Below are 27,236 nucleotides of genomic sequence, written 5' to 3'. Positions count from 1 at the left end.
ACCTAAAAAAATACAAAAAACCACTACGGAAAAAAACAAAGTGAATAAACAACAAACAACACGGGAGCAGAGTCCTGTACTCCCATCACGAAGCAAACAAGGGGATACCATCACTGAGCCCAGTGTCCGGTATTGTTGGTAACTTGGACGCTTTCGAGTAAAGCTCCAATCAGCTGATTAATAGAAAAATACCAACTAGCCATAGATACGTTGGGATTCCTTTGCAGCAGACTCTTTGTGAGACCGTAGCCACTCCGCCGCCTCCGCTGGATCTGTAAAAAACAAAGTAGAACCCTCGTGGACCACCCGGAGCCGGGCCGGGTAAATCATCGAGTACATAACATTCCTCTCCCATAGATGTCTTTTGACCTCCGTAAACTGTGCCCGTTGTTTCTGGAGTTCCATAGAGAAGTCTGGGAAAATGGAGATCGTGGCATTGTTGAACTTGATAGGACTCTTTTGCCGCACCAGACGCAGAGCCATGTCTCTATCCCTGCAGTTGAGGAGACGCGTCAAAAAAGGTCTAGGTGGGGCTCCAGGAGGAAGAGGCCTAGTAGGGACCTGTGAGCTCTTTCCACCGCAAAGATTGGGGACAATTTGTCTCCCATGGTATTTTTAAGCCAGTCTTCTAGGAATTGCTCCGGGTGTTGTCCTTCCAAGCGGTTCGGCAGACCAATAATTTGGATATTATTCCGACGCATTCTATTCTCCAGGTCATCTGCTTTTTGCCTCTACACGTTCATAGAGCCTGCCACTTTCGTTAGTTTGGCTTCCATGGGTGTGATGGTGTATTCTACCTGGGATACCCGCGTCTCCACCTCCGTAATGTGGCCCTTCATGGCTTGCATGTTTTGTCGGAGGCGTCCCACCTTGGTGTGCACGTCCTCTTTCTTCCCAGACAGTGACGTCCTGGTTAAGGAGATAGCCTGCATAAGTTGTTCAGACGCCTGCTTAAGGGTTAATTCCTCTTGCTCACTCTCCTCCCCACCCTCAGAGGGGTGGTTCTTACACTGAGCCTGTGAGGGATTATTTTTAAGAGATCTTGAGCCTTCAGCATGGTCTATTCTGGCATATTCCTTCAGCTTTTCAGCCGCCCCAGACCCCTTGGAACGACTCATTTCAATAGCAATAGGGCACAGCCGGATATCAGAGACAGTGCACTCTGGAGTCCCCTGAATCAAGGTTATAGACGGAGTAAAATTATCAAATGGTGGCTCCAGGGTCCCAGGAGCAGCACAGACCTGCAGAGTCACACAGGGAGGCAATGTCCAGCTCCGGGCAGCAGACAAGGGCCCATATAGCCCGGAGAGAGACCCTCAGCACCCCACAGGGACAGCAGTCAGAGAGGGATCCAAGTCTCTACAGTAATGGCGCTGGCAGGCCAGGTGATATAGCAAAGAGGGGGACGTGGGGCCCAGTCTTTCAGGGCACACACCACTTGTCCCTCACAAGAATTCAGGGTGTCTGCTCACCGTCTGTCAGCGCTGCAGCAAGGGAACCTGGCTCCGCGTCTCAGGCAGAGCGCGCTCCTCCAAGATGGCCTCCGCCCCGTGTAGGCCCCGCCGGCGGCCCTGGTCTTCACAGCCGCATGCACCCAGGAATCCAGCCCCGCTCTCCTGTGGGGCTCCAGGAGCGCCACAGAGTCCAGAGGGGTCCGAGGACTAGCAAATGTGCCGCAGAGGTAAGGATCTGCTGGCCGGATGTCTTCAGGATGGCAGGAGCTCTTGGCAAGCGCGTCCTTACTCAGTCGCTACATAGCCACGCCCCCCCCCACTGTGGTCCCTCCTTAAGTTACAATTCTCTGTAATTCTCTCCGTGGTGCTGTCTTGGGGGAAGGAGAAAGACATAGTTACTTACTGGTAGCGGGATTTCTCATAGACCATGACAGCACCCTTTTATTCCCTCCCATCATGTATGGGTGAGCACATTTTCACTGTTTGTGTTGTGATTTATGTATAACACCATGTGTTTCTGATAAGTAATGTGATAGAGATTTACAGTGCCTTGCGAAACTATTCGGCCCCCTGGAACTTTTCAACCTTTTCCCACATATCATGCTTCAAACATAAAGATACCAAATTCAAGTTTTTGGTGAAGAATCAACAAGTGGGACACAATTGTGAAGTTGAACGAAATGTATTGGTTATTTAACATTTTTGTGGAAATTCAAAAACTGAAAAGTGGGGCGTGCAATATTATTCGGCCCCTTTAACTTAATACTTTGTTGCGCCACCTTTTGCTGCGATTACAGCTGCAAGTCACTTGTGGTATGTCTCTATCAGTTTTGTACATCGAGAGACTGAAATTCTTGCCCATTCTTCCTTGGCAAACAGCTCGAGCTCAGTGAGGTTTGATGGAGATCGTTTGTGAACAGCAGTTTTCAGCGCTTTCCACAGATTCTCGATTGGATTCAGGTCTGGACTTTGACTTGGCCATTCTAACATCTGGATACGTTTATTTGTGAAACATTCCATTGTAGATTTTGCTTTATGTTTGGGATCATTGTCTTGTTCGAAGACAAATCTCCATCCCAGTCTCAGGTCTTTTGCAGACTCGAACAGGTTTTCTTCAAGAATGGTCCTGTATTTGGCTCCATCCATCTTCCCATCAATTTTAACCAGCTTCCCTGTCCCTGCTGAAGAAAAGCAGGCCCAAACCATGATGCTGCCACCACCATGTTTGACAGTGGGGATGGTGTGTTCAGAGTGATGAGCTGTGTTGCCTTTACGCCAAACATATCGTTTGGCATTGTTGCCAAAAAGTTTGATTTTGGTTTCATCTGACCAGAGCACCTTCTTCCACATGTTTGGTGTGTCTCCCAGATGGCTTGTTGCAAACTTTAGACGACACTTATGGATATCTTTGAGAAATGGCTTTCTTCTTGCCACTCTTCCATAAAGGCCAGATTTGTGCAGTGTACGACTGATTGTTGTCCTATGGACAGACTGTCCCACCTCAGATGTAGATCTCTGCAGTTCATCCAGAGTGATCATGGGCCTCTTGGTTGCATCTCTGATCAGTCTTCTCTTTGTTTGAGATGAAAGTTTAGAGGGATGGCCAGGTCTTGGTAGATTGCAGTGGTATGATACGCCTTCCATTTCAATATGAGCACTTGCACAGTGCTCCTTGGGATATTTAAAGTTTTGGAAATCATTTTGTATCCAAATCTGGCTTTAAACTTCTCCTCAACAGTATCACAGACCTTGTGTTCCTTGGTCTTCATGATGCTCTCTGTGCTTCAAACAGAACCCTGAGACTATCACAGAGCAGGTGCATTTATACGGAGACTTGATTACACACAGGTGGATTATATTTATCATCATTAGTCATTTAGCACAACATTGGATGATTCAGAGATCCACAATGAACTTCTGGAGTGAGTTTGCTGCACTGAAAGTAAAGGGGCTGAATAATATTACATGCCCAACATTTCAGTTTTTGAATTTCCACAAAAATTTAAAATAACCAATAAATTTCGTTCAACTTCACAATTGTGTCTCACTTGTTGATTCTTCAACAAAAATTTACATTTGGTATCTTTTTATGTTTGAAGCATGATATGTGGGAAAAGGTTGAAAAGTTCCAGGGGGCCGAATACTTTCGTAAGGCACTGTAATTGTTGTCAATAACCTGTAGGTCCTCCATGCTCTGTAAACCTACTGATGCGAGGGAGAGGTACCGCCCTTTTATCTGTAGGTTTCCTGTCCCTGAAGGGCGGATCCCCTCTCTCCGTGGTGCTGTCACGGGATTTAAGAAATCCCGTTGCCAGTAAGTAACTATGTCTTTTTGTGATGCACCTGGGGATTTAAGGCGCTCACCACACATCTAGATAAATTCCTTGAGGGGTCTAGTTTTCAAAATAGGGTAACTTTTGGGGGATTTCCACTGTTTAGGTACATCAGGGGCTCTCCAAACGCGACATGACACCTGCAGAACATTCCATCAAAATTTGTTCCAAATTTTTACATCCTTGAATCAGAGAGTTAATTTTGAAAATTGCTAAATTTTCGCCAAAATCCTGATATTTTCACAAATAAATGCAAGTCATGTTGAACAAAGTTTACCACTATCATGAAGTACAATATGTCAGGAGAAAACGGAATCAGTGGAATCCGTTAAAGCGTTCCAGAGTTATCTCATAAAGTCACACTAGTCAGAATTGTAAAATTTGGCCTTGTCAGGAAGGTGAAAACAGACTTCGGGTGAAGGGGTTAAAGGAAACCCACCAAAATGTAATACATGTTGTAATGCTCAATAGCCACATGGTTTTGTGTCTTTTTTTTTTTTTTTTTTTTTAGTCATATTTTTTTTTGTTATTTTAACAAACATTTTCTAAGCAGAGTTTTTCTTTATCTGCTTCAGTATTCATACAAGAGCACAGGTACAGTATACGATAATCTGTAACACAGCAATCATTGTGCCTTCTTTTCTAGGCTCCACATTTAACAGCATCGTCCGAGGGGTGTTGGAAGTTGTTGTTGGCATTGCAGCAGGCGTTCTCTTGGGATTTTTCCTTCACTACTTTCCAAGCAAAGATCAAGTAACTACCTTTTTAATGTATATACCTAGTCTTCATTCATGTACTGTGTGGTTGTGGATTGACGCAAATCGTACAATGGCCTTCATCGTTGCCAAAGCAGTGAATGGTCCAAATTAATTTAAATAGGACCTGTGTACTAGACTACTTTGGTGATGTACAGTCATAGTTAAATTGACAGTTTAGAAACACCATATTGTTTCTTATTTAAAGGGAGCTTGTTACTAGATCAGGGGGGCACAACCTTTTTTAGTCTGAGGGACGCACTGTCCTCATTTTCTACTTTAAGTGAGCGCAATAAAATGTAAGTTGCTTTGTGCCCTACTAATATGGCATTGGCACCCAATCACTGGCCATTGGTTAGTTGGTTGACCTAGCCCAGCATTGGTTGACCCAGCCAGGGTCCTGGGTTCAAATCCAACCAAAGACAATATCTGCAAGGAGTCTGTATGTCTCCAGTGTTTGGTGGGTTTCCTCCGGGTACTCCGGTTTCATCTCATACTCCAAAGACATACTGATAGAGAATATATATTGTGAGCCCCATGGGTGTCAGTGCTGATAATGTATTTAAAGCACTGTGGAATTAATGGAGCTATATAAGTGAGAGAAATAAATATAATCCTTTTAACCCCTTAATGACCACTAATACATCTTTTAACTGACCTGAGATATAAAAGAATAGCATAACCATACAAGTGACAATCAAGCAGCTGTTGACTGTACACTATAGCTGACAACTTGCTGTATCAGCCATGGTCATTGTTGGCATCGGCCATATCTGTTAAACCCATTAGATGCTGCTGTCAATAATGACTATATCATATAAATGGTTAAAAGAGTGTGGGGGCTTCCTCTTTATCCCCATCAGCACCCTGAGATCATGATTGTGTAGTTCTGATGTTTGCCATGGCAGTTCATGGCCAAATAACGGCCTTAGAGTCTCACAGCTACAGCGGCCTGTTCAGAAGTTACCGACTTTTAGGTGGTAAAAATACACTTTTTCATTTCTATCATGCCACTTTGTATTAATTCCTGAAAAGCACCTGAAGGGTTAATAAACTACCTGACAGCAGTTTTCAGAATGTCAGGGGGTGTTGTTTTTAAAATGGTATCACTTTTGGGGGTTTTCCAAATATGTAGGACCCTCAAAGTCACTGCAAACCTGGATAGGTCCCTAAAAAAAGAAATTTTTGTAAATTTCCATGCAAAAATGAAAAATTGCTGCTACATTTTTAAACCTAAAATGCTAACAAAATAAAATAACATTTTACAAATGGTACTGATGTAAAGTAGACATGTGATAAATGTTATTTATTAATGTTTTTGTGTGGTATGACAATCTGAATTAAAGGGATAATCATTCAAATTTTGAAATTTGCTAATTTTTTTTACATTTTTGTCAAATTTCTGATATTTTTTATAAACAAAAACAAGACATATCAGTCTAAATTTGCTATTATCATAAAGTTTAATGTGTCATAAAAAAAGTCTCAAAATCACTGGAATTTGTTGAAGCGTTCCAGAGTTATTACCACATAAAGTGACACTGGTCTGATTTTTAAAATTTGGCTCTGTCACTAAGGGGTTAAATTGCTCATTATTCCCTAGCTCAGACCCTAGTCTATTTTGTGTTATCAATCACCTATCAGACATGCCAAGCACACACACCGCTCACATCAGACACTGGCAGCGCACTCATGCCTCTCACATATCAGATACATGAAGCACACATTTCTAACATATCGGTACTGGTACGTCATATGTCAGGCCCACTTCTTTCCCAGCAGATGATGGTTGTGTTATTCTGCCATCATCTGCATCTAAAGGCACGAGTGGAGCAAAGCTGCACTCGCAGCTGTTAACCTGCTAAATCCCGCTATCTGAAATTTGTTCTAGACACTTGTAACTAATAAGTTGTAACTCCCCGCAATACAATCATGGAGCGCCTATGGTTTAAAATACCATCTGGAGGTCTCCTGAAGACGGTGTTACTATGAAGGCCAGACCATGACTGACGTTTATAGAAGACCGTTATATTTACAGAGCTTGCTTTGGTATTGTTGACTATACTACAATCGATTGGCTGACGACAAGTTCAAGTACCCTAAAGGGACTACAAAATACAGTATAAAAAAAAAAAAGAAAATGAACAATAACCCCCCCAATTAAAAATAAATTAAAAAAAATACACTTTATATACTTTACTGAAATACGTAATCATATGAGAAATCCTAAAAGTTTCTCTCTAAGGAAGTGAACAATCTATGTCCATTAAAAAATGCTTGGGTTTTGTGCACATGGTGCCTGAACCTTTTCATTGTCGATGTGCCTTGAAATTTACTGGCCTAAACAACAGATGAAAGGCCCAGATGAATGCACTGCATAGGCTTACAGTGGCATGTGTTGCCATAGGGGGGGTACATCTCTTTGTGCCATGTTATTGTTTTTTATACAGAAGGAAAGGGGAAAGAAAGAAAAACGCTCCCTGAAATACACCAATGGAAGACCAAAGGACACTGTAGTGCCCAGAGATATATGTAAAGGGGTTTGTCCACTACTTGGACAACTCCTTTTTAAATGAAGTAGAGCCTGTTGAAAAATAAAAACATATACTCATCTCCCATAAAAAACGCAGTAACCACGAGGCCGGGACTCGTATAACATTATGGCACGTGAGCTCTGCAGCCATATCGGTGACTGCTAGTGGACTGCTGTTCGTCCGAGGGAGGTGAGAGCGCAGCAGCACGGTAGTGTCTGCTGATTGGCTGCAGATGTCATGTGGCTTAACAATGTCACCTGACCCATCACACAGACATATCCAGGACATGGGCTACAAGTGTTGCATTCCTTGTGTCAAGCCACTAAGGACCAATAGACAATGCCAGAAGCGTCTTACCTGGGTCAAGGAGAAAAAGAACTGGCTGTTTTCAGATGAAAGTAAATTTTGCAGTTCATTTGCAAATCAAGGTCCCAGAGTCTGGAGAAAGAGTAGAGAGGCGCACAATCCAAGCTGCTTGAGGTCTAGTGTGAGGTTTCCACAATCAGTGATGGTTTGGGGAGCCATGTCATCTGCTGGTGTAGGTCCACTGTGTTTTATCAAGACCAAAGTCACCGCAGCCATCTACCAGGAAATTTTAGAGCACTTCATGCTTCCCTCTATCGACAAGCTTTTTGGAGATGGAAATTTCATTCTCCAGCAGGACTTGGCATCTGTCCACACTGCCAAAAGTACCAATACCTGGTTTAAAAACCATAGTAACACTCTGCTTGATTGGTCAGCAAACTCTCCTGACCTTAACCCCATAGAGAATCTATAGGGTATTGTCAAGAGGAAGATGAGAGACACCAGACCCAACAATGCAGACGAGCTGAAGGCTGCTATCAAAGCAACCTTGGCTTCTAGAACACCTCAGCAGTGCCACTGGCTGATAGCCGCCATGCCACATTGAAGCAGTAATTGATGCAAAAGGGGCCCCAACCAAGTATTGAGTGCATTTTCTCAACATACAGTTGTGGCCAAAAGTATTGACACCCCTGCAATTTTGTCAGATAATACTCAAGTTTCTTCCTGAAAATTATCGCAAACACAAATTCTTTGTTATTATCTTCATTTAATTTGTCTTAAATGAAAAACACAAAAAAAATTGTCCTAAAGCCAAATTGGATATAATTCCACACCAAACATAAAAAAGAGGGTGGACAAAAGTATTGGCACTGTTCGAAAAATCATGTGATGCTTCTCTAATTTGTGTAATTAACAGCACCTATAACTTACCTGTGGCACCTAACAGGTGTTGGCAATAACTAAATCACACTTGCAGCCTGTTGACATGGATTAAAGTTGACTCAGCCTCTGTCCTGTGTCCTTGTGTGTACCACATTGAGCATAGAGAAAAGAAAGAAGACCAAAGAACTGTCTGAGGTCTTGAGAAACCAAATTGTGAGGAAGCATGAGCAATCTCAAGGCTAGAAGTCCATCTCCAAAGACCTGAATGTTCCTGTGTCTACACAGTACAACAGTGTCAACCCGTACTATCCGTCGGCGTATGAATGAAAAGGGACTGTATGGTAGGAGACCCAGGAAGACCCCACTTCTTACCCCGAGACATAAAGCCAGGCTGGAGTTTGCCAAAACTTACCTGAAAAAGCCTAAAACGTTTTGGAAGAATGTTCTCTGGTCAGATGAGACAAAAGTAGAGCTTTTTGGGCAAAGGCATCAACATAGAGTTTAGAGGAGAGAAAAAAAGAGGCATTCAAAGAAAAGAACACGGTCCCTACAGTCAAACATGGCGGAGGTTACCTGATGTTTTGGGGTTGCTTTGCTGCCTCTGGCACTGGACTGCTTGATCGTGTGCATGGCATTATGAAGTCTGAAGGCTACCAACAAATTTTGCAGCATAATGTAGGGCCCAGTGTGCAGTGTGAGAAAGCTGGGTCTCCCTCAGAGGTCATGGGTCTTCCAGCAGGACAATGACCCAAAACACACTTCAAAAAGCACTAGAAAATGGTTTGAGAGAAAGCACTGGAGACTTCTAAGGTGGCCAGCAATGAGTCCAGACCTGAATCCCATAGAACACCTGTGGAGAGATCTAAAAATGGAAGTTTGGAGAAGGCACCCTTCTAATATCAGGGTCCTGGAGCAGTTTGCCAAAGAAGAATGGTCTAAAATTCCAGCAGAGCATTGTAAGAAACTCATTGATGGTTACCGGAAGCGGTTGTTCGCAGTTATTTTGGCTAAAGGTTTTGCAACCAAGTATTAGGCTGAGGGTGCCAATACTTTTGTCTGGCCCATTTTTGGAGTTTTGTGTGAAATGATCAATGTTTTGCTTTTTGCTTCATTCTCTTTTGTGTGTTTTTTTCATTTAAGACAAATTAAATGAAGATAATAATACCAAAGAATTTGTGATTGCAATCATTTTCAGGAAGAAACTGAGTATTATCTGACAGAATTGCAGGGGTGTCAATACTTTTGGCCACAACTGTACATTTCAGTAGACCAACATTTCAGACTTTTTTTTAAAACTTTTTATTGAAAGATTCCACAAATTAATACAACAAGCATAGATATTGCAGTATAAAAATACAGGTCAGACTATCATTATTATCCAAAGTGAATATAGAAGCATACTTTCAACAATAAAGTAGAGTGAACAAGTGCTACAAATAAAGTATAACATTTCTACAAAGCATTGCATCATCAACCAACAGATTCTTTATTAGCATTTGAGTCTGTATTTATTCAGATTGTGATGGATATTTATTGTTAAGGCCTCTTTCACACTTCAGTTTTTTTACGTCAGTCAAAAATCCGCCACTTTTAGAAAAAAACGGATCTGTCCATTTTTAGGCGGATCCGTTTTTTCCCCCCACTGATTTGCATTAGTGGCAGATTTTGACTAATGGTCGTCCGTTAGGTCAGTTTTTTGACGGATCTGTGAGAATTTTAGCGGCTCCCGGGCGGACCAGACGGACACTGCAACGTTTTTTTTGGTTGACGGTCCGCTATTTTTAACTGCGCATGCCCGAAAAGTGAAAGCCGGGAGCAGTTTTAACCCTGAAATGCCATCCCGGGAGCAGCTAAAATTCTTTCTCTCCTCACCTCGCACGTTCCAGGCCGCCGCGCGATCTCCAAGTCGCGGCCGCCGCATGATTTGCATATCGCGGTCTCTTTATATCTCACCGCTTGCCTTCTCCCACAGATCCGGTGCCAGCGTGGTCCGCTGCCATCTGTCCGTCACTGAACGGAGACGGATCAGTTGCTGGTAACCTATGGCGGATTTCAGCTGACCGCCGAAGACGGAGGTATGAAACAGGCCTTAGATCATTCATAGCATCACTTTCATACATAGAAGAAGGTGTCTTAGGGGCTATACCGCGCAATTGATGAGGTTATAACATCCGGCGCCAGATGTGTCAAGGGTGAATCGCATCATCTTTCCCAGATCTTGTGGAACTTTTGGGGCCCCCTCTGTCTATACAATATATTTTCCTATGGAGTGACATCATTCACTAATTTTTTCCACTGGCGAATTGAAGGAGATTTCCCTCCCATCCATCTCAATGCGATCGCCTTTCTGGCCATAAATAGCACTTCCCGGAGGAATATTCTATCATGATGAGTCCAACTTTCCTCATCCACTACACCCAAAATACAGAGCTCTGGACGACATTCAACCGGTATTCCGATTATCCGTTCCAAAGTAGGTATTACGTCATTCCAATATCTTTGAATGACTCTGCAGTTCCAAATAGAGGTGCGGACTTTTGGCATCTTATCTCCACACCTATGACATTCATCAGTTGTTCTTCTGCCAAATGTATATAGCCTACTTGGGGTTAAATAGGATTGATGAAGAATATGCAATTGAATTAACTTATTGTTTGCTGCCGGATACACCACCATATGCGCCTCTAATGCGTCACCCCATTGATCGTCTGCAATAGATGGGATCAAGTGCTTCCACTTACCCTCCACAGCTAGTTTAGTGGATGTGATCCTAGAATTTAACAGGAAAGTATATAGGGAGGATATCACACCTGTGGGCCCCTGGGATGACAATACTCCTATCAACGGGTATTTAGAAATTCGTCTTCTAGGAAACGAGAATTGACATTGTATGGCGTGTCTCAAATGCATATATCTTTAAAAATCTTTATGGGGAATCTCAAACTTGAAATGAAATTGTTCAAATGATAATAAGGTTTAGTCCTCAAAAATCTGATTGAGCGACACTACTCCGTGTCGCTTCCAGAAAACCCGGATCCTGCAACTTCTGAAGTTGCGAAAATTCAGGATTAGCACATATTAGAGTCACCCCCACCTGATCAATGAACTGTACGATATGTTTACTCTCACCAGACCTGTAGTGCTAAATTATGTGTGAACAGCAAGCCCCGAGATGGTCTGTATGAACCTTCTAATATTGCCCATGGCGTATGTCCTTCCAAAAAATATATAAGATGAGATTCTGCATTATTGAGTCTATCTTGAATTAGCCAACATTTTAGGTAACGTAGTTGACCAGCTAGGTAATATAAAAAAAGGTCAGGCACTGCGTATCCCCCTGCTTAGGTCTCTGTAGGGAGCTAATACTTAATTTAGGTCTGGATGAGCCCCATATAAATGTTGCCATCAGGCTATGCAGCTTCCCAAAGAAACCCTTAGGGACCCGGATTGATGTATGTTCTAGCATATATAAACACTTTGGGAGAATTATCATTTTGATTAGTCCAATCCTACCTGCTACAGACAGGGGAAGTCGGGACCATATCTCAAACTTTTTCCTCATCATATCCTCCAGGGGGTATATATTGTCTCTAAGGTCATCAATTGGGTTTTGATTAATTGTGATGCCTAAGTATTTTTAAATTTAGAAACTACCTATAGATCGGATAGCGTATCTATGGTTATATTATTAAGGAGTGGCATGACTACAGATTTACTCCAGTTAATTTTAAGGCCCGACAATTCTCCGAAACTATTAATCAGATCAATTGCTCTAGGAAGGGAACGTTCAATTTCTCCCAGGAAAAGTACAAGATCGTCAGCATACAATCTGACCTTTTCTGCCTTAGAATTCATGTGAATTCATGTTAATTCCCTCAGTCAAAAGATCTTGCCTGATTCTAAATGCAATTGGCTTGATTGCCAGAGCGAAGAGCATTGGGGATAGCGGGCATCCCTGTCTAGTTCCTCTACCCAGATCAAAATACTCTGATAGAATGCCATTCACCAGAATATTAGCTCTCAGCATATGATAAAGTAATTCAATCCATCCACAAAACTTATCAGTAAAACCAAATCTTAGGAGTACTCGCTGCAAAAATCTCCACTCCAATGAATCAAAGGCCTTTGCAGTATCCAAAGAAGCTATTGCCCAGGGCCTTTTGTATTTGTGGCCTATCTGTGTTAGAACCTGTACTCTTCTAATATTGGAGAAGGAGGATCTTCCCGGCATAAAGCCAGATTGGTCCTCATGTATGATACTCAATATTACCATTTTGAGTCTATTGGCTATTAGTTTTGTAAGAATTTTATAATCAGAATTAAGTAAGGATATAGGATGATAAGAACCACACTCCTCAGCAGGCTTATCAGGCTTTGGGATGACCACAATAGTGGCATCATAAAAGGATTGAGGAAGTGAGCGTTTTTCTAGTGCCTCAGAAAAAGTTTTCATCAGAATTGGCCCAATTTGGTCTAGGTATCTTTTATATAGTTCTATAGGTATACCATCAGGTCCTGGAGTTTTTCCATTAGAAAGAGACATGACTGCCCCCTGAATTTAATCTAGAGTAATCTAGAGTGAGCTCCCTGTTCAGGAATGCCCGCTCTTCGCGAGAAAGTCTAGGGAACTCTATCTGGTTTAAATATTCATCAATTTCTTCTGTAGTATAATTTAGTTGGGAGGTGTACAGCTCCCTAAAATACTCCTCGATTCTGTTTGCAATTTGGTCAGATCTGAGCAACGGGGTCCCCTCCCTTGTATTGATGTACAATATAGATGATGATATTTGGTTTTGCTGGACGATGTATGCTAGAAATTTGCTTGATTGGTTACCCAACTCAAAATAGGTTTGCTTAGTAAAAAAGAGTCTCCTCTGGGCTTTTTCCTGCAGGTGTAACAGATACTCCCTCCCCTTCTCGAGCCATCTGTGCAAGGGATCATCGGACGGGTCATTAATATATTCAGTTTCCAGGAACCTACACTCATCAGCCAGCCTCTGTTCCCTAACATGGGATTCTCTTTTAATATACGAAATCGTAGACCTAACACACCCCCTTAAATATGCCTTAAGTGTGTCCCACATCACCAGTCTATCCGGGAAATCAGTATGGTCTGTTATGAAAACATCCAGTTGGTCTGTTATTCTGTCTTGTTCCCCTATAAGGGATAACCAAAATGGGTGTATATGAAATCTTTTAAATCTATCAGAGCCATCTAGATGAACGCACATCACCAATGGGGCATGATCTGATATTGCCCTGGGAAGATATTCAATCACACGCAAATGCATGATCAATTCTGGACAGACAACGAACGGCCGGGGTATAACAGGAGAATTCTTTCTTAAGAGGGTGTTGCTATCTCCATAAATCAATCCAGCCCATCTCTTTTACAAAAGCATCTAATGTGTTGTGGCCACCAGGTCCAGAGTTCCCGGCTCTCATTCTATCCAGATAAGTATCAAGAACCATATTGGAATCACCCATGCACACCATTTTAGCATCAGGGTACTGTGACACAAAAATTGCAGCCTGTTGTAGTACATCTAGTTTGGCCGGCGGGGGATTATAGATATTGATTAACACATAAGGCACCATGTCTACGAAGGCATATATAAAAATGAACCTACCCTCTGGGTCTTTCTTAATCTTTTGGACAGACCATCTCAAGGATTTATGTACCATAACCATTACCGCCCTGGAATAGGACGTATGTGTGGCGTGCTTCTGCCATTGTATCCTGGGCTTGTTTGTTCTCGACATAGTATCTGGTGTCAAGTGGATTTCCTGTAGACATATTATGTGCGCATGTACTTTATGTATCTGTGAGAATACCATATTCTGCTTCCTAGCACTCCCCAATCCCCTAATGTTCCACGAAAGGAGTTTAAGTGACGCCATGTAGACCTCGTGGAAAATTTATATACAGGGTAACATTCGTTCCTGGAGTATTGAATTCCACCACATACAGACCATCCACAGGTGATGAGATATAGATGCAATTCTGGTTTTAAACTAGATTAACAATTAAACTAAAGATTTTTGACCAATAGTGGTTGTCAAAACAAAACAAGAGATGCCCATGAACTTCTCTAAACTGAAGCATAGGAAAAGTCTTCGCTACCCCCTCCCCAGTCCGAACCACCAATAAGAAATATATCGACTTAAATGCATATCATAACTTCTGACTCCCCCAACTTCCTTATTTCAAAAAAGAGCATCTCTGGATTGGCCCATTCCCCCAGTTTTTGTTAGACCCAAAGGGTAACCAGGTTCCCGAACCAGGCAGTATAGCACCGACGCCCCAGTATTGGACGCCACTGCCACGCTCCCATACAGCCTCATAGCATCCACTCCCCACCCGGAAAACAGGAATTTAGGCATCAATGTAAAATGGTCACATCAGGATATAGTATCCAGGCGGAGCGGGAGGAGGGGGAAGGACACAGTCGCATTAATCAACCGATACAATGGTATCTTATCAAAATTATTCATGAAACACTAATATTAGGAATATAGCTATCAGCCATTTGGCAGCAACTCAGTTAGGGCATCCACATAGATCACCGCATTAACAGGTATTATCTTTACTACCTTGAGCAAAGTCTTCTAGCAGCAAATAACATTAGAGATGTAATCCTTAGCCACCACAGTGGCATTCACATAGGTCATCACATTAGCATGGATCATTTTCCCTGGTACTGGCAAAGTCATATAGGAACAAATAATATTGGAAATGTAGTAATTGACCATTTCGGTATTAGAAGTTTAATTGTCAACCATTATAGTAACTCAATTAAGGCATCTACATAGGTCACCACATGAATATATATTGTCCCTACTATTTCTACCAAAGTCATATAGGAACAGATAGTAGTAGAAATGTACTCATTAGCCACTGTGGTAGCCTAGTTCAGAAACACGTATGGGTCATTATATTGACATATATCATTACTACTTATGAAGTCTTTCTCTCTTGGAGATCCACTCCTCCACCTCCGCCGGGCCCTGAAAGATTACTTTCTCACCATCCACGACCCTTAATCTGGCTGGGTATGCCATTGAATAGATTACATTAGCACTTTTAAGACGTTTCTTGACCGATGTAAATGAGGCTCTTCGCTTCTGCAAATCTGCTGAGAAATCTGGGAACAACATCACAGTAGTGTTGTCATATTTAATTATCTGAGCCTTTCGTGCCAGTTGCAAAATATTGTCTGTCTTTCCAGTTAAGAAATTTGGCTAACAAAGGTCTAGGAGGGGCTCCAGGGGGATTCAGTTTCCCAGGCACTCGGTGCGCTCTCTCCACCACGTAAGCAGCAGAAAAGGTGGCGTCCGGAAACAGAGTACGGATCCATCTCTCCACAAAGTCACTTGGGTTATTACCTTCAGCCCTTTCCGGCAATCCAACAATGCGGATGTTATTTCTCCTCAGTCTATTCTCGAGATCATCATGTTTTTGTACACACAGCTCCATTTTTTGTTCCCATACTTGAATATGCTCAGGCAAAGGTGCTGTTTGGTCTTCAAGACTCGAGATTCTATCTTCCGCCTGTCGGATTTTGTCTCCTAAATTTGACATATCGTTGCGGCGGAGTCCCAGATCTGTTTTAACCTCCTTGATTTTCCCTGTCAGGGAGGCTGTACTGCCTTGGATGGCAGTCATCAGTTGTGCAGATACTTGTTTCAGGGTGGGTTCTGTATCCATACTCTCCGTTTCTTGTGATATTGATACCTCACCCTGAGCTGAGCCGCTAGGAGATTTCTGCATGGCCGTTGAGTTACTGCCTCTAGCATATGACTTAAGCTTATCAGCAGCTGATTGTGCCTTGGAGGGGCCCATGATGCCATCTAAGAGATATGTATATATTATAGGAGAAAATCTCATACGGTCAGGAGATAATGGTGGTGGTTCGGACTTTAATAGAAGAGAGAACGAGAAAACCTACAAAGTCATTTCTCTATTGAATTGATAGCATGTGCAACAGGCATACTTTCCAGAAGGGGCACTAGGTAGCAGGAGAGTGCTGCTTATAATAAGACAAAGAGTTTAATGTTCTCTCAGCAATCCATATGAGGTGGTAAACTTGTTTAGTGGGGAGAAAAGGTTTTGCAGCCACTGTGCTCAGACCTGTGCCTCTGTCAGGCCCTCCCACATGAGGCAGGAGGGAGAGAAAATGGCGCTCACCCCCACCAGAGCGCGGGAAATTTGGCGCCAATATAATCTGCAGATAATCTGTCCGATTCCTTGGCACTTATTTCCACTATAGGGAAGTTAACGGCAGTGTCCGATTCTGGCTCAGAGCATTAAGCATTCCAGCTTCACACAGTAGCTGCTTTCAATAAACTGCTTATAGCGCTCGACCTCCACTCACTGCCTCCCAGACCTCCGGATCCTAGCTCCCACAGGAACCGGGGGGAAAGAGTGATGCCCGCTTTCTCTTACCAGGGTCCTGAGCGCTCCACAGCAGGCAGAAGTGGGCCAAGTTCCGCAGCCTCCCGGCTGTCAGTTTCACTCCAGCAGCCTCCGCGTCCCTGCGCCTCCTGACCCGGGCAGTCACGCAGCCGCCAGTCACTCACCGGAGCCTGCTCCCTTCACCCAGCCTTCACCTACCGGAGGCCGCCGACCGCCGCTGCGGTTCACACTCTAGCCTTTCGGGCTGTTGCCGGTTCTCTCCTCTCCCCAGCTCGCTTCCACTGTACGGTCCGCAACTTTAGACCGCGGCTCCGCCGGAAGCACTGGCTACAGCACCGCGGTCCTCAGAAACCTCCAGCCACGTCACCAGAATGCCTCGGGCAGATACCGGGGATGGCGGGCGCCCAGTATTCCTGTCACGGGGTCCCCACAGGAGGTAGAGGCCGAGCAGGGGTAGCCGCAACCGCAAGGGCAACGCGACTCCAGCAGGCCCAGGCCCCAATCTCTATTCGCATCCAAATATGCCCACATGAGCTAGGGGAGCACAGATACCGGAGGATGTAGTCTCCAAGTGCACAACTGGGTCCGGATGCTACACAGATGAGGCTCCAGAAGTCAGATAATGGCCAGATTGTGAGCAGGGTTCCAGGAGCTTCCAGGAGTACATCATGCTCCTTCAGCTGCTAGCCACGCCCCCAACATTTCAGATTTTAAAATCATTTTTCAAGCTGGTGTTAAAAAATATTCAAATTTACTGAGATAATGACTTTTGGGTTTTCATTGTCTGTAAGCCATAATCATCAACATTAACAGAAATAAACACTTGAAATAGATTAGTCTGTTTGCAATGACTTTATATAATTTGAGTTTCACTTTTTGTATAAAAGAAATGAAATAAATTTATTTTATTATGATATTCTAATTTTGTGAGAAGCACCTGTACCTTTTGATCGTTGTCGCCAAAGAGTTCTATTTTAATCTCATCACTCCACAGAACTTTTTTCCAAACTGCATCAGGCTTCTTTAGATGTTCTTTTGCATACTTCTGACACTGAATTTTGTGGTGAGGACGAAGGAGAGGTTTTCTTCTGATGGCTCTTCCATGAAGGCCATATTTGTGCAGGTGTCTCTGAAGAGTACAACAATGTACCACAACTCCAGAGTTTGCTAAATCTTTCTGAAAGTCTTTTGCAGTTAAGCAGGGGTTCAGGTTTGCCTCTCTAGCAATCCATGAGCAGCTCTCACTGAAATTGTGCTTGGTCTTCCAGATCATATCTTGACATCCACTGTTCCTGTTAACTGCCATTTCTTAATTGCATTTTGAACTGAGGAAAGGACAGCTAGCTGTGGGGAGGAGGACTCCCAGACAGTGAATGGGCAGGTACCCAGGGGACCGCCATCAGGGTTCCTGAGGGAACGATACTGGGAGGACAGTAAAGGGAAAGACTTGACTGAAGTTGTCAGGGAAGCAGGGGGCGGGGCAAGCTTAAAAGGAGCAGGGGCGCGCTGAAGTGGCAGTTGATAGAGAGCTGGACAACAGACAGGAAGCTGTGTGAAAGAGAGGACCAAGGGAGCGGACGGTGTGTTTTGGAGAGACCGGGAGGGGTCTGTGAGGGGAAAGCTACGGACTTACCGTCCAGTGACACGTGAGAGATTTGCACCGGCGGCCGCTCTCTGCATATGGTCGCATACAGACACTCCCGCTGCTTCCCACCCTGTTGTGACAAGGCCGCTACCTCCAGTGACCGCTGCGACGACAGATCATTCCGTTACAGCGTCCAGGGCACTACCCCCCTGCCTTCTCCCACAGCTTCGGCCCTGTCATCACCGGCCCCAGGGGGCGCCACCTCGCTACAGGCGTCCGTAGAGGCCCCCGTCCGGTTTGCTGAGGGACACTGGGCAGAGATTGGTGAACGGTTATATTTAGAGACTGCGTCACTACCGCGCTCCACCGGCATAATTTCTTCAGGGCCTGTTGCGCCCCACCGGCATAATTTCTTCAGGGCCTGTTGCGCCCCACCGGCATAATTTCTTCAGGGCCTGTTGCGCCCCACCGGCATCGTTTCTTCAGGGCCTGTTGCACCCAACCGGCATCGTTTCTTCAGGCCCTGTTGCGCCCCACCGGCATCGTTTCTTCAGGGCCTGTTGCGCCCCACCGGCATCATTTCTTCAGGGCCTGTTGCGCCCCACCGGCATCGTTTCTTCAGGCCCTGTTGCGCCCCACCGGCATCGTTTCTTCAGGCCCTGTTGCGCCCCACTGGCATCGTTTCTTCAGGGCCTGTTGCGCCCCACCGGCATCGTTTCTTCAGGGCCTGTTGCACCCCACCGGCATCAGTTCTTCAGAGCCTGTTGAGCCCCACCGGCACAGTTTCTTCAGGGCCTGTTGCGCCCCATCGGCATTGTTTCTTCAGGGCCTGTTGTGCCTCACCAGTACAGTTTCTTCAGGGCCCGACGAGCTCAAACCTTCCCGGAAGATCAAGGCGTCAAGGCAGTCGCATCAACGACCTCTAAGCGGCCGCATCTGCAATCCCGAGCGACGCATGGAAGGATAAGTGGACTTCAGAAATAATTGTTATAGTTTGGCCATAGTCTGGCCTCTGACACCCAGATTAGCCGGATTACTTTCAGTTACACAAAAAGAAGTACTGTTTATTTTATTTGAGTCCCTGCGAGGACAGATAGTTTGTTACCCTGTTTTGCCCGTTGAGCATAGACCTAGTGGCTTCAATTTATAAAAGTTTATTATACAAGTCATACCCTGTCTCGTGTCTCGTCACTGCATCCTGAGAACCTGCTAGAACCCTACATAGCAAAGCATCTTCAATCTTCTTATAGCCTTCCCCTGCTTTGTGGGCCTCCACCATTTTCAGTGTGCTAGGCAGCTGCTTAAAATAAAAAACCATGGCTGCTGTTTTTTGGCACAAGGATAGGTAGGCTGAGTTTTTATAAAGCTGAGAAATTTGTATCACTGGGCCTTTACTAACGATAATGGTGAACAAGCCATAACCCTAACAGGCTAATTAAGGCCTGAAACTTTGGTCAAAGTTATCTGAGCACACAAATCTTCAAAGGTGTCCAAACTTTTGCATTGGCCAATTTTTACCTTTTTAATTTTAAAATTTAAAAAGTGACTATATATTTTACCTAAAATACAAAGGAAATGTGTCATCTTTAACTTTAGGCCTTTTAGAGATCATTTCATCTTCAATTTGTCTAACTGTTCACAATAACAGTACTTTTGACTGGGGGTGTCCAAACTTTTACATGGCGCTGTATAAGTCATCGGTCGTGTCCCTGCCTGTGATGCGGGCTCCGGTGCTGAGTTCGCATCTTTCCGTGCACATGACAGTTGATTTGATCAGCTGTCATGTGCATCTAACAGCCGAGGGTGGAATTGCGATTCACCTGCGGCTGTTAACATGTTAAATGCTGTCACTCTCACGCAAACGGGAAGCGCCTCACAAGACACACCTATTGGCGTCTGTCATGTGATCGTGTGCACCGATGAGTTGTTATGACAAACAGGTGCCTGCGGAAGACCCCTGTGTCTGTCAGTGAGAGCCTCTTATGAACACCAGCCTAAGACCGACATTGATATGAGATCAGGATTTATGCTACACATAGCAGGGCACAGATAATCGGAAGATCACAGATTCATTCAAGTCTCCTAAGGGAACAATTGAAGAATGTAAAGAGTAAGGCTGGAGTCACACTAACCTGCGCAAAATACGGTCCGTAGTTTACATGCGTAATACGGATGAATGACCCCTAAATAGTGCTCCGTAGGTCATCCGTAAGCCAGGTGAGGTCGCGTATTTTGCGCATGTCTGCATCCGTATGTAATCCGTGTGGCATCCGTATGCAATCCGTATGGCGAGATTTTCTCGCAGCCTTGCAAAATGGACATTTAACGGTTTTGAGGCCTGCAAACAATTTAAATCATTAGCCTGCACCCTATTTATACAGTCTGAAACAAGTGGCTGCCTCCATTCTGTCCATTTGTGACCTTGCTTTCACGAGGTGTGTTGGTGTTCTTTGTGCAACATGGCAGAGGGTCTGAGATTCAATACAACTGAGCAGGTTCTCTTTACCTGGCTTTTGTCACTGCGCTTTGGGCAACCATACCCAGTGATAGTGGATCCGCGGAGGAGGAGACGCATGTGGGTACATCCACTTTTGAGGCAACGACTCACAAGAGGTCATTTTCACTGCCTCTATTCTTCTCTGCGGGAGCATCCGGAGAAATTTTACCAGTACTGTCGCATGAGCATTTCCACATTTGATCGACTCTTGGAGACAGTGCACCCTGGGATAACCTTTCAGGACACAAGGATGCGCAAAGCGATATGTGCAGAGGAGCGACTTCTACTCACAATACGGTATGTACTACACAACCACATTCTCTATGTTCATAATGCGTGTGCTAAATTGTTTTTTGGCCTTCTTGGACAAAGTTTAATGCCCACATCTTACTCCAAATATGTTTCAACTGACACACCAGAATGTTAGATCTAATATGTCCTGCATATCACTTAGTCATTGTGCCACCAAATATGTGTGTGTTATTCTATCTCAATTCCTACCAAGTTTGGTCGGCATGTAACTGATTTTTTTTGGACTTTAGGCATTCTAAACTTAACAATTTCTGTTGTTCTACAGCTTCCTGTCCACTGGCCTGTCTTATGCCGCCCTCCACCATGAGTTTCTCATAGGAAAATCAACCATTTCAGGCATAGTGAGGTCTACATGTACAGAAATCTGGACAAGACTCCATCAAGTGGTCATGCCCGAGCCCAGGATGGAAGACTGGTTGAGGATATCAAGGGACTTTGAGGAGACCTGCCAGTTTCCAAATTGTACTGGGGCCCTGGATGGCAAATATATCAGGGTGCGTAAGCCGCCGAACTCTGGCTCCCAATTCTTCAATTATAAACAATACTTTTCTGTTGTATTGTTGGCTCTGGTAGACCCTCAATACAAGTTTATAATTGTTGACATTGGGGCCTATGGAAGGACGGGAGACTCTAGAGTCTTCAATACTTCCTTAATGGCTCGGCGGCTACGCACCAACCAGTTGGATCTACCACCACCACGCCAGCTACCAGGCTCCCCTGAAGAATCAGTCCCTTATGTCCTTGTGGCAGATGAGGCCTTTCAGTTATCGCGCAATGTCATGAGGCCATATCCCCGGCGCAACCTTGACCACAGGCGCAGAATTTTTAACTTGCGACTATCACGTGCTAGGCGACTGGTGGAGTGTTCCTTTGGGATTCTTTGTGCCAAATGGCGGGTACTCCAGTCTGCCATTCAGTTGAGTGAGCAAAATTGTGATTGAAGTTGTGAAAGCCTGTGTTGTTCTGCATAACTTCACCAGGATACATGATTGTTCCTCCTCTGATGGTGTTGTGCGTAGGCCGGGCAATGTGCGCAGGGTGAGACCACCTATGAACCCTCAACGTAGACCGCTCTCTGGCCTAAAAGTGCGTGATATTTTCACTAATTACTTTATCTCACCTGAGGGGGCAACTTCTTGGCAAGAGAATGCTGTGTCTATGTTATAATTTATTTCTTTAATTGTGTCTAAATATATATTACTCCACCCCTTATGATTCTATGAGTGTTTCATTGCATTGGTTAGTGTATGTTAGTATGTTGTGAGGGATTGTGAAAAATCACACAGACGTTAACTAGAGTTGACAAATTTTTAGTTTTGCCTTTTTTTTTTTTTGGTTTGCTTAAAGGCAAACATAATATTGCCATAAGAACATTTTGGCAATGGGCAAAATGACCCTTTGTGCCTTCTTTAACTTTTTTGAAAAGTAACATTACATAACAAAACACAAAAAAATATTAGGCAATAACAACATTGCTTCATGACAAGATTAAACTAGATTTGCCAAAAAAAGGTGAGCTCCATCACCAAAATAAATGCTCAAAGATAACACTCACATTTCCTCATGTTTTCCAATCATAGAAAGATTCCACCATGACAGGCAAGGCTACCTTTTCACACAGATATTACCTGTCTGTAGAACAGAGAATATTTAAGCATGCTATACTTGAAAGGATGAAAAAATAAAACTCACTTGTTAAGACATAGAGAGAGCGTGATATTCTGAATGCTGGTCGCCTTGAATAGTTTTAATAGAGATTGCTACCAAAAAAGGTGACTACTTCACTAAGGCCAGCACGCCTTTCCTAGGCATTAGCAAGTGAGTAGTGTCTTTTCATCCTTTCATTTTACAGTATAGCGCATTGAAATATTCTCTTTTGTACACACATGTAATATCTGTCTGAAAGGCGTGAGGTTGCCTTGCCTGTCATGATGGATTGTTTCATATGTTTGGAAAACATTGTTTAAAAATGTTGGTGATGGAGAACACCTGTTTTTTCCTTTATATTTGGAGCACCAGTTAAAACCCACTGGACATCTCCCGCCATCAGAATCATAAATCCTCATAGGTTGGGGAAGGGGAACGTGGAAGAACAGCCTGTGGGTGCTGCTGGACACTGTGGCCAACATCGCCCTGTGTGGGGCCATACTGTTGCCCATGATGCTGGAATTGTCCTGCCTCCTGGGACTGTTGGGGATACTGGCCAGAGTAATGATGATGGTGAGGGGCTTCTTGTTGGCTCTGGTAGGCACGTGGCTCATACCCACCAAGATAGCCAGATCGTCCCCAACCAGGTTGGGACCAGCCTCCAACACTGGGTGGGTACAAGTGGCCATATTGGTGGGGTTGGCTTGAGGCTGACATTTGGGGCTGCAGAATAGAAGGTTGGGTAGGGGGAGGAAGGGGTTGAGGTGTTGGCCCACGTATTAGGGGCTGTTCGGACCCTGCTTGAGCAAGCATCTGTGTGGATGGTCTCATGCGCATTAGATCTCATATGGGGTATTGGGGGGGGTGCTTGCATCAAGCAGGATCTGAATACATCCCCTAATACGGAGCCTGATCTCATGGGTAAGGGCACAGAGATAAAGGGTGAGGCTACGTGCATAGGCCTCCTCCCCAACATCTGTAGTTACTCTAGATAAATAATTGAGCACCCCTGTGTCCACATTGGTCCTGCTCTCTTCAATAGTGACCTGGCGCCGCCTTCTTGTTCGCCGTGATGTAAGAGCAGCCTGTGGGGAGGCCCTGATCTGGGCAGTTGGGCTGCTGCTCAAGTTGCCCGGCTCTTCCAGGATGGGTGATGGGGCAGCAGCAGACCGTCCTGGTGGTGTTGTGTGTAGGCCAGCCATTGTGTTGTCCTGTGATGCCTCATCTTCAGCCATCCTTCTTGTAGGGGGAGAAGATGGGCCAGCCACCTCATCCCCTACAGGATCTATAATGGGCTCTGTCTCTGAGGCCGTTTCTCGATCCGTAAGGTTGACTTGAGTTCTGTTATGAAATAGAACAGAGCCAAAAATACATCAATATTTTTGTCCCTGTAATGTATTTGTGTAATGTATTTGTGTAATGTGATGTGAGGTATCTACTTACGGTCTCAGATCCAGAATTGGGGCGAGGAAGGACAGCCGGTCATAGTATATGTACTTTCTTTTTACATATCCAGCATCCCCACTCCTGGACCTCTGCTGGCGTTCCCGGCGGAACTGGTCCCGGATGCTTCGCCAGCGTTTCATCACATCTTCCACTGCAATGTGACAGGAAATATTGTAAAATTCACATATTTGAGAGGTCACATTTTCTACCAGTAGTCTAGGCATGGGGACTTCTGGGGTGTGCTTTCTACCCATGGTGGCATATGTAAATGGCCAGATACACAGGGTCTCATTAGCTACACTTAAAATAATTTGTTTGTCTAGGAGGATGAGGAGCTTGTGGCCTAACCCCAAATTATGGCTGTGTGAAGCCACGTGTCACATCCAAATGTAACGGCCTCATGAGGCTAAAAGTACATGCACAGGAAGGGGGGTGCTGATTCTAGATTCCTTTTTTCTTGCGCGCTAAGGTTAATGATGTTTTGCGTTGCACTTACGAATTTTATGCTGCTCATCACGTGGTCGGTCACCAAAGTAATGGTACATCTGGCAACAGATGCGCCTCCATGACGCCTCCTTTCTTGTCCGGTTAGCATAATTTGCATCGCGTGGGTCCCATATTTCGGGACGCTCCTGCACCAGGACAATGAGCATCTCCACATTTATGTACGTGGACGCCATGCTGCTGCTGTACTCCGAGGAGGCGTACTTCCTGGATGTCTGGAGCGCTTTTGAGCTCATTTGCATGTCTAGGCTTCCTGATGATGGATTGGCCCATTTCCTGTCACCAGCCAAAAGACCTGCGTATTGCTCGGTCACACGTGTGGTCCGTGTGTAATCCGTATTTTTTGCGCACCCATAGACTTGCATTGGCGTACTACGGGCGTAGTACGCTGACAATCGCAGCATGCTGCGATTGGCACGGAGCGTAGGATACGGATGAGAAATATACGCCTGGTGCGAGTGACCCCATAGAGAATCATTTGTCCGTGTCTAATGCGTGCTTTTAGCGCCTCTCACTCGGCCGTATTCCTCGCCAGTGTGACTCCGGCCTAAGAATAAAAATTGGTAAAAATATTAAACACAAATCGCCCCCTTTTGCCCCATTCAGAATAAAGCAGTAAAAAAAATGGATGGAGTGTAACATACAGTATATACAAAGTTATATTCTAGTAACTGTATTAATAAATCACCTTTTTCTAAAAGAAATAGATTGTATATAAAAAAAAAGTTAGTAATTCACCTTTTTGTTCCTCTTTAACAGGAGAAGCTGAAGTGGAAAAGGTCTTATCTCATTTTGGCACTGTCCCTGTTTGCAGTTTTTGGCAGTCTTTTCTTTGGCTTTCCTGGTTCTGGAGGATTGTGTACATTGGTGATGGCTTTTCTGGCTGGCTTTAGGTGGTCTGGAGAAAAGGTAAGCTCACAGTGCTGTTTTACAATGAACTGAATACAAATCAGTTCGTAGTTTGACTTGGAAACAGAATTGACCACAAAATATACATTTTTACAGTGTAACCAATTTATTAGGGAGAACCGTTTCTTTGGAGACCTATTTTCTTTGTTGCCATTTGAGTATTTGAAAGAGTTGCTCATGCAGAATAATCATTACTGCCACAGAGACCTGTGTGAACTGAACTGTTAAGACGAGCAGGATTCAAAATACACACCTCAGTCAGTGAGCTGCCAGAACATAGATGTTATATGAAATTAACACCTGAATGACCGCTGATACACCTTTTCACGGCGACAGTAAGGATACTAAAACCACAGCGCCGCTTTTTAACAGCGCTGAGGTTTAAGGTTATAGTGCCCCCCCCAGTGTCAGAATTCCTCCGGGGTCTTGGCTGCCGAAGGTAGCCGAGACCCCAGAGAACATGGTTCGGGTCGGTTTTTACTGATCCCAGTGTTGCTATCGCCGTTATTAACGGTGTAACGGCCTCAGCAAAAAAAAAAAAGTTCAATTTGACATTTAATTTCTCTCTCCTCTGATGTAATCGCACATCAGAGGAGAGAGAAATGGGGTCCCCCAATCACCCCCCCCATTACCTCTGGAGTCCCACCATGCCCCTGTGATGTCCCCCGGCGTCTTCTTCCGGGATAAAATGGCGGGCGCAGTGCGCCCGCCAAGATCTGCCGGCCAACGCCCGTCAACAATAGGAAATTATTTTTTATTGGTTCTGTCACAATGCGACTGGCCCTGCGTGACGTGACTCGACGACCGGTCGGTCACCAAACAACAAGGGGACACTGGGGAAATAATTACAACGGTGGGCCCTGCTATAGGGAACGGGGAAAGGGACACCACCTGCACTCTGCTACGGCTGCGTCCTGGACTCACCTGACTTCCTTATACGGTTTCTTTCAAACCGTCGCCGAGCAGGATACCTTAGCCCTCACTTGCCCTGCACCTATCCCTCAATAGGGAATTGGTAAGTGCGGACACTGGTCCCACCGCTGCACTAATACAACACCACGGGAAAATCACAGACAAGGTTAAACAAAACAAAACTTAGCATTCTCTGCTGCCAATGCACCATGCAGCAGAGTAAGGCTCCTAGACTCAGCTTTCAGCAGTATCACCACTGCTCCAGAAAGCTCTTCTCTTCAGCAGAACCACCACGGCATCAGGTAGCTCCAGTCTTCACCACGGTTGTTATCCAAAAAGGACCTGTCATAACCAACAGCCAGCTGATGCACCAGGTGACCTTATATAGGAAGGTGAGAGTGGTCAGCACCAGCAGACTAAACATGTAGTAACACCAGCGGCCACCGGGGGGAAAAACTGACATTAACCCCCGATGGCCTGAAAGGAAACAAGTTTATATCTGAGAAGCCCAAACTGACACAGATCCAAAAATGGATCGTGATAGGGTCTATCACAGTAATCAAAATGAACCTATCACAGTCATCAAAATATAAAAAATAGTGAATAAAACCCCTTTTATCACCCCCTTAGTTAGGGAAAAATAATGAATTAAAAAAATATATATTTATTTCCATTAGTGTTAGAGTTGGGCTAAAGTGCATTGGGCTAGGGTTGGGTTAAAGTGAATTGGGCTAAAGTTAGGGT

The 27,236-nt window shown here is 44.5% G+C and overlaps 1 protein-coding gene across 4 annotated transcripts in view; it reads left to right on the top strand.

The window, feature by feature from the left end:
- LOC141086092 (sodium/hydrogen exchanger 9B2-like) overlaps positions 1-27,236 on the top strand; it is a 149,978-nt gene that overhangs the window by 103,695 nt on the left and 19,047 nt on the right. For all 4 annotated transcript variants that reach the window (XM_073571786.1, XM_073571788.1, XM_073571787.1 and 1 more), the window contains 2 exons: positions 4,434-4,540; positions 25,431-25,580. In XM_073571786.1, coding sequence (XP_073427887.1) covers positions 4,434-4,540; positions 25,431-25,580 — 257 coding nt within the window. The remainder of the gene's footprint in view (positions 1-4,433; positions 4,541-25,430; positions 25,581-27,236) is intronic.

This window comes from Dendrobates tinctorius, unplaced genomic scaffold (assembly GCF_039654945.1).
Source record: "Dendrobates tinctorius isolate UK_male_01 unplaced genomic scaffold, ASM3965494v1 ptg000030l, whole genome shotgun sequence".
In the NCBI taxonomy this organism is placed as follows: domain Eukaryota; kingdom Metazoa; phylum Chordata; class Amphibia; order Anura; family Dendrobatidae; genus Dendrobates; species Dendrobates tinctorius.
This window is presented reverse-complemented; position numbering and strand designations above follow the sequence as displayed.